This window comes from Melozone crissalis, unplaced genomic scaffold, assembly GCF_028551555.1.
Source record: "Melozone crissalis strain CALT ecotype California unplaced genomic scaffold, PUWL_Pcris_2 ptg000042l_1, whole genome shotgun sequence".
NCBI lineage: Eukaryota > Metazoa > Chordata > Aves > Passeriformes > Passerellidae > Melozone > Melozone crissalis.
This window is the reverse complement of record NW_026535820.1, coordinates 61,718,769-61,732,289: the sequence shown is the minus strand read 5'-3', so window position 1 is coordinate 61,732,289 and position 13,521 is coordinate 61,718,769. Positions and strand designations below refer to the sequence as shown.

Below are 13,521 nucleotides of genomic sequence, written 5' to 3'. Positions count from 1 at the left end.
ACCATGTATCTGTTTCATATAATAAAATATTCTAATCAACAGTCCTGTTATCTACAGTATTTTAATTCACTTGGATAATGGGAGTTCACAGTTACACTCTTCATAAAACACTGAAAAAGAGCTTCACATTCTTCTCCATTAGTAGATGATTCCAAAATACATAAAATAATACAGCTTATTGAAGTAAATTAAATAAATATAAGTAAGAGCTCCTAATTTATGGCTAGCTTTACCCAAAGTAAGCCATTATCCTATGCCATGATCTCTGCCAACTTGATTCTCCTTCCAATGGCAATCTGATTGACACAGATGGGTTACAGTTGGAAAGGACCTCTAGAGACCGCTGTATCCAGCCCCCTCACCCAAGGAGAGCCACTGAGAGCCAGCTCCCCAAGACCATGTGCACAGTATTTGAATACAACCAGGGATGGAGTCTCTACCACCTCCCTCAGTAACCTGAGCCAGGGCTTGGTTATCCTCACAGTCAAAATGTGTTTCCTGGTGTTTAGAGGGAGCCTCCTCTGCTTTTTTGTGCCTGTGCCTCTTGTCCTGTCTGCGGGCACCACTGAAAAGTCTATCTCACCTCTCTCTGCACACTCTCTTGAGGTATTTATATACTTTGATGTGATTCCTCCTCCCTGAGCCTTCCCAGGCTCTCCTATGAGGAGGAATTATCCAGTCTCAGCCTCTCAACCATCTCTGTTTGACTCTCTCCAGTGTGTCAGTGTCTCTCTCAGAGAGCTGGTTTGCATTCATTTTTTTCCAATGAAACTCCAGAAATCCTGAGTTCCATTACCTTTCAGGAAATCCCTGATCAAAATGGCACTATGTATGGAATTCAGCAGCTCTTTCTCCTTCTAATTCAAATCACTTTTAGTAAGCTAGAAAGGAACAAAAATCTTTCCAAAAATTCACACTTTTAAAGTTTAAATGTTCACTAACATTCCTAGGAACCTTATTTTCCAGCATTATATCAATGCTTAAAATGCAATCTAAAAATCCATTCAGTGAAAATCATTATTTTAACAGCTGCTACTAGATTATTTATACTCTTTAACATTCAGTCACCATAACCTGAGTAATTAAGTTATCAAAAAAGCAGTAATATCTGGAGTCAGTATAAATATTACAAACCCCATTTTTGTCAAGGGAGGGCATACTGACCCAGGTTATCATCTTACTCCTTTAAGAACTAATAAAATTTGGGAAAAAACAGATAGGGATCTAAAATACCCTTGTAAAAATCATGAAGCATCATCATTTCCAACATATTGTCATGAACACCATGATGTTTCTGGGCAAACAGTTTGCCTTATTAAATAAAAAATATGTACTGAATATATTTCTTCTTTGTTTGTAATGAAAAGTAGGTTCTACCCCCCAAAAATAGATGCCATAAGTTAAAGATAATCTGGGAAAAATTTTGGTTGGGAGTACATAAAAGTACAGGTTTCATTCCTGAAAGCATTCAAAGCAACATGAAATCTTAAGGCCTTCAACCCACAAGCCTTACACCACACTACACAATTTCGTGATAAAAACTTTTTTTCCTTTTAAAAATTTGCACTGCTTTAAACTTTCATGCTGTAGTTCAAAAAAATAATGTATTCCAGCAATAAAGTTACTGACAATGTCTTGTGGACTAGACACTTGTTTATATTGAAAGTGCAGCCAATTAAACTAAAACTTGTAATTTAAAGCTTCATGGAACAGTAATTTTTATGGCCTGATAAGTAATGGAGACAAACTTAGGTAACCCAGAAAGGCCCAGACAAATATATTATTTAACAGCAAATGTTTACTGGTCAGGCTCACAAACAATACTGGGTTTTTTCCCTCCTTTGCTGCACAGTACTAAGAGTATACACATGAACAAAGCCAGAAAGAACAGGGAACAGAGTTACAAAAGAACATTAAATCAGAAGATAATTTATCTGCCCTGCTGAGAAGAGCTCAGGGAGGTAAGCCAAAACATTGGAAAAGAAGAAAATACCAGAGAACTAAACAAAAGAAAGTAGAAGTGTAACACTCAATTAAGACAGTGCAGGACTTTATACAATACTCTACACCAACGTACACTGATTAAATTATTTCTTGACGTCTCCTCTTGATCATTTACCTACGAAGCCAACAGCCCTCAGAGCTGCTGACAGAAAACATCTCTGAAATTACCACTTATACAAAGCATACATGACAAAGTATAGCACTGCCCAATTCAGCTAGAGCACAAAGCAAGAGCTAGGGTGAAAAAGAACACATCAGCAGCACTTCTGGTAATGCTTACACGTTTCCAACTAGCTGCAATTAGTTTAAGTGTGATGCTTACCTTTAATAGTTTCCTCCACAACTTCTACTACACGATCTATCTGCTGAACCTAAAAGAAGTCAGAAGGTAAATACCTAAGTAGTCAACAATTGAACATACTTTCATATTAACTAGTCTTTCAAGAGTGTCTTCTTCTGGATTAAGGGAGAGTAAAGAATTTTGGGCTTTTGGTGTTTTTGGCCAGTTTTTACTTTCTGTGGATCTTGGTCAATCTGCCAAAAGTAACTTTAACATTTACCACCCAATTTAAACCAAATTTTGTCCTCAAAAATGGCAAGCTCCCATACGTTTGGCAAAAGTCACCAAACTGCTAGAAAAGAGTTCAGGCCTTAAGCTGTTCATGGTCTGTGACAGGCAATGGTGAACCAGGCACTCAGCACCTGGGTGGCTCAAACAGACAAAGTGCTCCCTCACCCCAGTCTCCACAGCAAAATAGTGGATGGTGGAGAACACAACAAAAAGCTGAGGATATTGTCAGGGCAGAATATAGGGGAGAAAATGAATGAGGTACTGGAGGGGGAAGACACTGGAACATAGGAAGAAATTAAAAATACTGTTGTGAAATTTAAAAGAACAAGATAGTCTCCTGAACTTGCAGGTTGTGTTTGGAAATGGAGAGAAAAGCCCTCGTGCTTTTCACAACACAAAATAATCTTTAATGACCTTAATAAAATGTCTGCAATAAAGACAACAAATTTATGTTTTAGTGTTATATTTGCCAAAATTCACCAATAATGGGATAAATAGTTCAATTATTTCTTAATAGGTATATCAGTATTTATTTAAAGTCAATGGCCAACACACTGTAGAGATTTTGGCATATAAACTAAAAGGAATCAACATTAACACTGCAAAATTAAACACTCAGGAATTCTTGAAGCTGAGGTTCTTTCCAGAGCTTTCATCCAAGCCACCTATTCTGTATAATTCTACTATAGATATTTACATACAATACAGGAAAGCCAACTTGTCACACTTAAGTTTGTATGCATTTTTTCCAAAATATTCCTTTCCAAACACTGCTTCTCTAAGCTGTACACTACATTAACTAGATGTAGCATGAATTTAGCAGTCTGTTCCTTGGAGTTTGTTTTCCAGCTTGTTTCCAAAACAAGCAGAAAAGCACAAGTTGCAGAGGCTTCAAGAGAATAACCTGGTCTGCAACAAGGAGCCTGGAACATGGGTCCCTCATATCAAAGCCATTAAGTCTCTCTGCCCTAAACCACTGAGCTTGTCATCTCCTGTAAATACAGGACTGCACAATCTTGTCTGCTTCACATTCATTTTCCCAATCTGTCTAGTAGAAGTTAAAAAAAAGCTCACCTATAGCTGGAGTCTGATTTTAAATTCCCAGCTGAAGTCAGTGGGAGTCAATTCCTTTCCTTGTCTAAGTGTTGGATCAAGTTAATGTAAAAGTATTTTTCTTTTTCTTTTCTTTTTTTTATCTGTATTTCTTTTGAAATACAGATTTTAAAATAGGGATGTCCACCATTTCACATTTTTTAATACAGTACATTAGTTATGAATTCTAGAAATTTAGTTATAGTATTCCTAATATCTCCAGTTTAATAATTTTATTGAAAAATGAATGTATTTAAATAATTTTCTGAATCACAAGCATTCACATTAAAGACATATATACCTAGCAATCAGCTTATAAAGGAAGCACACATAAGCAGTCAATAGAACACATGCATATTTACATACTTGTGCAAACATCCATTTTGGATATAGTTTTAAAAATTATGACTCAAGATATTTATCATACATACTTTCTACTAAATGTTAAAAAATAAATAGAAAAATTCCATTTGAAAATAGAAGTGTGCACACTTAAAACTGCACTACAGACAGGGAGCAAAGTCTATGTTATATTACCTAAAGTATTATTGCTATATGTCTCAGTACTAGCCTGTTCAGGTTCATAACCATTTTAATAATTTAAAATATATGAGAAATCTGGGTGGTTCATAACCTGAGCTACCAATTACTTTCTGCACTGTGCATCTGAGGAATTTTTGCATTGCTCCAAATCCCCTGCTGAATAAAGATAGAAAAAAAACCACCAACCATTATATTGCATCTTCATTTTATTGGATAAATTAAATTATTCTCAATATGTCTGTCAAGAAGATGGCTCATGTAAGTAATTAAAATTATAGGTCTGAGAGATGAGATTTTCACCTAGAAATGGATGTTTGTTCTGCCTTACATGTTATTTCCCACATTAAATATTTTTCATTTGAAATTATTAGAAATTATTTGGCTAAAGCCCCAAGAGCTCAGGAAGAAAATGTGCAACACTTCCAGTCTGCATTTATGAAGATAAAAGTATCTTGGAAAATGTGAGGTGAGCATGAAGTGAAAAGATGGAAAGGCATAGAAAATTCTTATTGGGGAAAAAAAGGGGGGAGGGGGGAGAAATGAAAAAGGGAAAAAAAAAATTACAAAGTCAAAATAGTGACATTTTCTTGAATATATAAAGGTCTAGTGGATGCTTTTCCTCACATCTCACTAACCTTATGGATAATTCTGCTCTAGACTGGCATCAAAGATAAACCTTCAGAGCACAGCTCCAATAATGTCTCTCTCCATCAGGCATCAGGAAGTCCATGAAGCACAGAGACATCCTGGTGGTGTATGAAGGGAAATGACACCATTCCTAAACATTTCTTTGCAGAGTGTCTCAAAAAACCAAGCCCCCAGGACTGACAGCAGGACACCACTCCTGGCTGTGTTAGTGCACCCCACTTGGTTCCACAGATCTTGTGGGACCTTGGTTCCAGCATAGTTAGGTACATTTCCAACTTAATGTCCACTCCAAATGGTTCTCCATCGGGAGGTGAACAGAACAAGAGCTACAGACAGAACAGAGTTTACAGCTGAGGAGAACTGTGCAAAAAGAAAAACAAGAAACAAAACACTCAACCAGCACAAATCAGGGCTGGTGCAGAAATCTGGGCTGAGATTGATATGGGCTGAGAGCACCAGCAAGGCTGGAGAAGTAGCCAAAGCAGGGAACTGTCTGGTGAAAAAGGAAGGATAAAGAGAGTTTTACCAAAGCATGAAGGCCAAGTTGAAACAAAGCCCAGGAAAAATCTTTGACCCTTCCTGGTGGGATCAGAACTAGGCCTAAGTGCAGCTCAGCAATCATTTGTATTCATAATAACCCAGCAATGTCAAGCCCCCATTATACCATATCCCTAAGCACCACATCTACACGACTTTTAAATACCTCCAAGGATTGTGACTCAACCATTTCCCTGAGTAGTCTGGTCCAATGCATGATCACCCTTTACATGAAGAATTTTTTCCCAAGATATAATGTGAACACCCTAGGAGTGAGCATACTATCTATACAGAGCTACTTGAAGTAAAACAATCTTTTTTTCTCATCTTGAAAAAAGCCCATATATTGATTTTCATTGACATAGTTAAGAAACAAAATGGTCATTACATAGATAAAATAGTCTGTCTTAGGTAATTACAACATGCTATTTATAATCCTAAAGATTTTAACTCCAGTTCACCAACTCTCTGTTTCATCTCACCTTGTTTAGGGATCTCTGCCAAACACTGGATATTAAAAGACTACTCAGCCTATCCCCTCTCTAAAGCCAGTAAAAAGGAAATACATGGCTTCAAAAGGCACCTCAGGTCTTCTAAAAATCTAAATTATTTTAGAGATAATTATCTTCATTGACCATAAAGAGAGCTGAGCAAAACAGACTCTCAAATTACAGCACTTAGGCAAGATAAATCTCAGGCTTAATACATAACTTCAAAAGGCATGTGACTATAGCCACCCTGGCTTCAGAGGGATAACATCTGTGTTTAAAACCTTTGCTGACAATACTGACCATGGTAATGGGCATTACTCTGGGTTAGGAATGTATCCTGAGAGGAGGATCTACACAAACTTTAAAGGGAAGGGGACTACCCCAGAGATGCACATAAACAACTGATTTTCACTGCTAAACACTGACACGGCTGAAGGATAATTCTTATCTAAATTAATTGCTACACCCTTTGATTGATAGGATAGTACATAGCTACTGTAGAAATGAACATTTTCTATTTGCACATCACATTTTCAGTTTAAAAGCAGGTGTTTAACTGACACTCTTTTCTGGCTTTCCCAGTTCAAGTGTCCTATATGAATATCAACCTGGGAATTCAAAAGCCAAAGCAAACCAGCTGACATTTGTATGAAGCCATTCTTAGCCATAAGTTACAGAATAAGAGTGTCCACCTGTTCCCAGGTTTTCAGCATGTTTTCCAATAAGTTCTGCTAATTCAAATAATTCAGAGTAAAATTCCATCAAATTTGGCTTTCATGAAGTACATATTGCATATTTGCATTTCATGCAAGGCTCAGTTTTCAGGGCAGCAGACAGGCTCCCAGTCTTGAATGCAGTCTGGCCTTATAAACACTGCAAGGTAGGCAAGTATCACTATCTCTGTTTTGCAAACATCATCAAAACTTTTATGAACTGAACCACAGAAATACCATACAATGTATCTTCCTGATTTATGAGGCCAAGCAGTAGGGATGTATGGACACTTGGCATATTGGTACAGTCCCAGTGATTTCCTTTCACAATGGCACTGCTAAAGCTTTGCTCACCGGAGCATTTTACAAATGAAGGAATAAGGTACATTGAACTTAAAAGTGTATACCAATTACAGATGTACAGCTTGAGAAATAAAGTGCTTGCTTTTTGTAATGCACTTAGCATTTTTTATGCTGCATCATTACTTTATAGCAGTGCTCCTAGTGTTATGTGCTGCTGCTGGGAGTGTTCAGCACTCCCACTAATCACATTCCAGAGTTTCAAACTGGATATGAAAAGAAAATTACTTAAGGCTTGCCTTATACAGTAGAATAGCCAGGGGAAAGGGTTAGTTGGAGGTCAGGAGAATGCAAGGAGCCTTGGCAGAGGACTTTCATGGCTATGTATTTCTCCTGGAAGAGAAATACATCTTGGCCAAAGAGCCTGCAGTGCCCTACCATGCACAGGACCTGCACCTTCTGACTCAGAGAGCAGCAGCAAAGGGGGGGTTACAGCCTTCCAGAGCAGCAACACTGGATTGCTTGTGTGGGTTTGTGCAGATGAAAGAATAGGAGTGAGAGACTTCCCTTGGGTGATGGGTGTATGGCAGAAGGTGATATATAGGTCTTTGATGCTAGATGTTACACTGGGAAAGATAGAGAAGGAAGGAGAACTGGAGTTTTCATCCAGGATTCACTCACCTGTGGAACTATTGTATGCTTTTAATGGAATACATATGTGGATTAGGCCCCATGCTTTCAGTCTGCACAGCAAGTTTGATGATTTCAAAGTATGGATACACGGGCCTTGTGAAGCCCCTTATGACCTATAAACTCCCAGCAACCTGACCAGGGGTTCCAACACATAGCACCATTTGGAGATCAAGCACCTTAAAACTCCAGAAAATGTCAATGAAATAAAATATCCCATTCCAACGGCTCAACTATCACTGGGAACCAGGGTTTTGCATGTTCTTGTATGGAGCTCAGGAAGTGAGGAAACACTACCATTAGCTGCATCCATTCAGGGGTCCCAAAACATAACCTGTCAGCTACATCTTTCATTCCCCCTTGTCTCTCCCTTCCCTTCCCCTATGATCCCCTCAAAACAATCTGCACAGTTACACATCCTAAAGTAGGATGTGTAACTTAGGTGTACTTAGGATGTGTACTTTAGGTCTAACTTTTTTTTAGTTACTTCCTAGCAACTAAAAATGAAAAGTGAGTGATAACTACATAGAAGAGCTGATGTCTCTTTGTGCACTGCACAAGCACTTGAGTTTGAAGCGAGTACACCACAAACACAAAGGAGTAAGCTCTGGAAACCACCAGAGGGAAACTGGCTGTGAACCTCTGTAATGCATTATTATGTGCTTCAGGTACTTTACACCCTTGGCAGGTTTATTACTGACTAGAATTTTCCCATTGCACAAAAGAGCTCCTTCACTTTGTCATGTCACATTAGGGTTTGCCTTACAGCCTTTGGCAAGGCCTCAACCCATATTATGTTTATAAAGTAGCAATTATTTTAAAGAAACACAGAAGCACAGTAACATCACAAATGGTAAGAAGGATATGAGGTTGCCCTTCCTTTCCTTCTGCCCAAGGAATAATCAGGCAATAAAAAAAAGAACAGTGGAAGTTCAGTCCTGTATTTTTCAAATACAGATCAAAACAAGCTCTGGTTTACTAGAATTTCTCTGGTAGTTACAACACAACTTCCTCCTCCATCCTAACAAGAGAAGCAGAAGAGCCTCTGACACACTGCCTTTAGAAAGCCACCCTGAGGGAGTTCTAATTGCTGGTAAATAAACACATTCTCAGACAACATGGTCTTTAAAATAAATATTGAAAAAGGGAAAAAAAAGTGTGGGGGGAGAAAATAGCAGAACTTATATAAGCAACAATAAATCAACTATGTCTCTCAGCTAAGTTGAAGACCAACCTCGTATAAAAGAAAGATTTTCAAAACTGTACCCTTAATGCTCAAAATTTTAAAGTAGAATCAATATCCTATTGCCAACAGAACATTTTCTATTTCTCAATTCTGCAAAAACTGCCTTTCAAAAATATTTTGCAATAGTAAGATAACAAGTCTTGTCCTTTAAATACACTCACCCTTTCACACACATTCTTTATAAAATGGGAAGAAAATCTTAAATGTACAAACTGAAAACATAGACAATAATATGCTCTTAGCTTTGTCTTTGTTAATAGTTTTGCCGCAAGGTTGAGACCTTTCTGAGTTTAGGGATCTCTTATTCAAAGCACAGTAAATTTTACCACAGCAATGACAGCCAGAGGACAGTGTCCTTATTGCAAAGACCAAATTTCAGTATTTTCAGGTCTAGTTTCAAAGCACTTGGGAACACTGCATTAACACCTAATTCATCTCCTAACAGAAATCTTTCTGTAAAAAATACTAAACTACTAATACTTTTCATGAAACACTGGTTCTAGGTACTCAAATGAAGATGATGAGAAGACGTTAATTTTCAGAAATTACATGCTACCTAAAGAGAATTTTTAAAAAGAGGGGAAAAATGTTTTAAAAAAATCTAACTTCCCAATTTTAATAGGTTAAAATTCATCAAAACTGAAACCTTGAATTACAGTCTTGGTCAAAGTGACTTGCTCATTTTTGTCCCCTTTGTCTACATATGTGTAGGTATTATTATACTGGCTATAACAACCAATCATGGATCAATAACTTTGTGGCCTCTGAGCAAAGAGGAAATCCATTCACCCATTTTACTTTTTTCTTTTCCAAAGGCGATTCAATGATACAGTAGTACCACATCCCACAGAACACTGAAAACACTTTATTACGTAAGTCAAAGCTCTGTGGTTTCATTTTCAAGGTAAAGCTTGGTAACTGTTTAACAAGTCAGTCACCAGTGGATTTAACTCTTCAGACTGCCTCAAATTTAAACAAACTAATAATTTCTATTTTCCATTCTGCTTAATAGTGTGAAGTAAAGAAACAACCACGAAATCCTCATCTGTATCTGTGTAATTCATATGCTCTAGTCCCCTATGCTTCTTCCACTGATTTTAACAAAGGTCTTAAGGTTTGTCTTGGAGCAAATAAACTGTGATATTCTTAAGAATATGGTAACTGATATCTTCATCCTGGATCAAGCCTGGAAATTTCCATGCTTCAAAGGGCACTGGAAGTCAGCTCCAACAACAGCATGCTTTTCTTTCTCTCCTCTTTTGCCACAGCCAAATCAAATCACCCTCGACTGAAGGAAGGTTTAAATGTTGTATAATGCAAAAAGATGAACAGGAGGGGCACATGGCAAGAAGCTTCTCTGCTGATTTTTCCCAGAGAAAGGCAACAGAGTCTAGATATTGACATTGACCTATTGAAAACATTTATGAAAACCTTTGATTTCTGAAGATACATACCCCTATAATACTTAAGCCTTTCAGGTACTCCTGGCGAGGTTGAGCTTGTGGTACACAGCCTGCTAGCACAACTTTCTTCTTCCCTTCTTGGGCTTTCCTAAAGAAAGACAAACAGTGGGTCAATATTTTTTAAATTATCATTTTCAACTTCAATACTCACATTATGCCTGTGAAAACAAAAAACAATCTCAATGAAGACCTTGCCAAATCAGAAGCAACTTGAGCATGTCTGAGCCTCAGAAACCAAACAAACCAACACACCAAAAGAACCCCATGTGAAGCTACAGCACACCTGGTTCAGTTTGGGGAGTATCTACAGAGACCATGACCATTGCATATGTTGGACAAAAACACAACCTTGAAAGCTCTAATCAAGTTCACTTTATTTGCCAAAATGGTAGAAGACAAACTGGCCAAGAAAGATGGGACAGAGTAATTAACATTGATTCAAGAAGTTACACAGAATGCAAGAGACAGAGGACAGGATGCAGGCAGGAGCCCCTAGCTGAGAACAGACACATTGATGTAGCACCAGTCAGAACTGACCAGTTACATCAGTCTTCTGATGTCTACTTAAACATTTATTTACTTTGAAATACGGAGTTACTTTAAAATGTTTCAGTATTTAAGCATATTGAGCACTTTGTCTGGATACCTTATTTTATTCCTTAACTTTTACACTACCTTAGAATCAGGCAGGAAATGAAAACACTAAGATGAAATGGTTAACACTGTTCATCTCATTAGTAACATTTTTATTCACTGTGAATTCAGCAGTGAGTATCAAGGCAAGACTGAGTCTCAAAACTGATGGAAGTTCTGCACAGAACTAGCAGCCACACACAAAACAGTGAGATGCAAAACCTGCCAGTGTCCATTCAACTTTGAACATCATCCATTACCACATTAACCAACACAACGACTGCATTAACAATGTGCAAAACACAAAAGAAGGGAAGTGCTGAATAATATTAGGAGATTTGCTAGGTCTAGCACTTTATGGGTTGCTCCAAGAACAATCTTTCATGGTTGCATGTCGCATCATGGCTTTGGTCAAACTGGAACCTGGATCTTTCCTCCAGCAATGTATGAATTCATGAAGTGTTTACTGTTATGCTGGAATAGGCAAAGACACATCAAAACAATTTTCAGAAAAAATATCCACAATACACAGGTATGCAGACAATTTTATACTCTTCAGCTTGCTTGCACTGTCTGCAAGATGAATGCACTAAAGTGATGTTCAACAAGCACATGAACACTAAATGAGTATCTGTCCATCTCCAGCAAAGGCAATTTTAACAAAAAAAACTCAAACCAACCCAGAGTGGTACACAGAGAGTTTCCCTGCTCAGAATTTCACTCCACACTTATTATATTGGCAAATCTGTTCACAATTTAGAGCTCAAATGAAAGCTCAAAATAACACACAGATTGCAATAATAAAGGAGATCACAGGCCATTTTGCTAAATACCTTGTGTTGGCTGCTGCACTAAAATGAATTACTTTAATGGAAAGAAACAAACACAAGTGACAATTAACAAGTAAATAGATTATGACTGTTACTTCATATCCAATAAATGCAGCAAATATCTATAAGATATTTGATTTTGTTTTAGTGGGACTTTCAGGAAATATTCAGCCATTCATCATGCAGAAGAACCTTGTTGATCCTCTACTTGCACACTGAGTGTATAATACAAATGCACACCTTTTCATCTCTTTGTTGATAATATTTCTGTGGGTAAAGGACTATGATAAGAAGCTAATTTAATATATTTCTTCAGCACAGAACATAGAAACATGTCTCCAAAACCTGTAATCCCTCTTTTCTTTCAGTGGTAAACATTTAAGGATTTTGCAAAACTTCAATGGAGGTTACCTACTACCTATCCAAGAAAAAATAAGAAAATAAAAATCATACTTCATGCTTTACCTAAAAATGTCACATAGCACCATGTGACACTCCACTAACTCAAAGGATAAAAATCACTACTTATATAGTCTAACAGACTCAACCTAATGCCTGGAGGCAAGACAATAAGTCCTGTCTCCAGCAAACAAAGCACACATCCCTAGGCAACCTGGCATCTGGTATAATCTGCTGCAATCAACAGCCTGCTCCATCTACTTGAAAACCTGTGAGCACCACAGAAGAAAAAGCTTTTATTCATGTCTTTTTATCTGAGAAAAAAAAATAAACAAAGTTTCCCTTGACACATTAAATGGCATTTTAATGTTATTTCACAGCTTTAACATTTTGCTGTATCTTCTGGGACTATAACTAGAGCTAGGGGGGAAAAAGTTAAAATGAATATTCTTCATAATAAGCATTGCCTTCACTTAACTTTTTAAAAGTTGTACAGGTCTCTGCAGAGCAAAGAATTTTGTACACTGAGATTCTTTTTTTTTTTAAATGCAATTAAGTGGAAATGCCAGAACTAAATTTTCAATCATCGCAAATTTTCAATACCTTCATAATATACCACACGATACATAAAACCCATCACAAATGAAAAGCCATTGTAATTATGATTTTTTTTTGCCTCAATTTCAACAACCACTTCTCAAAATATGCATTCCAGTGCTATATTGTCACCTCCTTTTAATATTGTTTAATGAGCCCTACTCATATTAACAAAAGCCTGCAAAAATTATCCTTCAGAAATCTAGTTAGCATGAGAACTGTATTAGAAGAGCCTTTAGTCTTCAAAAACATGAATAGTAAGGAGAATAATACCTCATGGAATCTAGTAGGTGGCATGAATAAATACATCTTCTCTTTTAGAACCCTTTTTATTTTTAAGTTACATGAACTTTACCTTGAACTTTCAATTTGACTCATGAAATATCTTCTAGAAGTATTCATTTCTAAAAGATACTTGCAAGATATACATTTGAATAGAAATTTAATTAGAGCAATTATTATTTTTTTTAAGAAAGGAATTATTCAAGCTACTTCCTAAGTAATGGGTGGGAAACAAAAAACAAGTGGGAAACAACAGGAGCATGAGGTGCTGCATACAGCAGAGGACTCATACAGGATCACAAGATTTACACTCCATTGCAGAGATAATGACATATGTTCCATGTATTCTGCCTTGAAAAAGCAAATTTAAGAATGTAACTGGAGAATTTTTGCCTTGCTCATGAACACTTGTATTTATGTTAGGAACCTTCCTAAACTGGAATATTTTTCTCACAATTCTATGTAGTTTGTGGCATGGTTCC

The 13,521-nt window shown here is 37.1% G+C and overlaps 1 protein-coding gene across 1 annotated transcript in view; it reads right to left on the bottom strand.

The window, feature by feature from the left end:
• The window catches only part of CDKAL1 (CDK5 regulatory subunit associated protein 1 like 1), a 377,883-nt gene that overhangs the window by 247,875 nt on the left and 116,487 nt on the right, over positions 1–13,521 (bottom strand). The window contains exons 6-7 of the mRNA XM_054284911.1: positions 10,290–10,386; positions 2,327–2,375 (exon numbers count right to left, since the gene is read on the bottom strand). Of these exons, the coding sequence (XP_054140886.1) occupies positions 2,327–2,375; positions 10,290–10,386 (146 nt within the window). The remainder of the gene's footprint in view (positions 1–2,326; positions 2,376–10,289; positions 10,387–13,521) is intronic.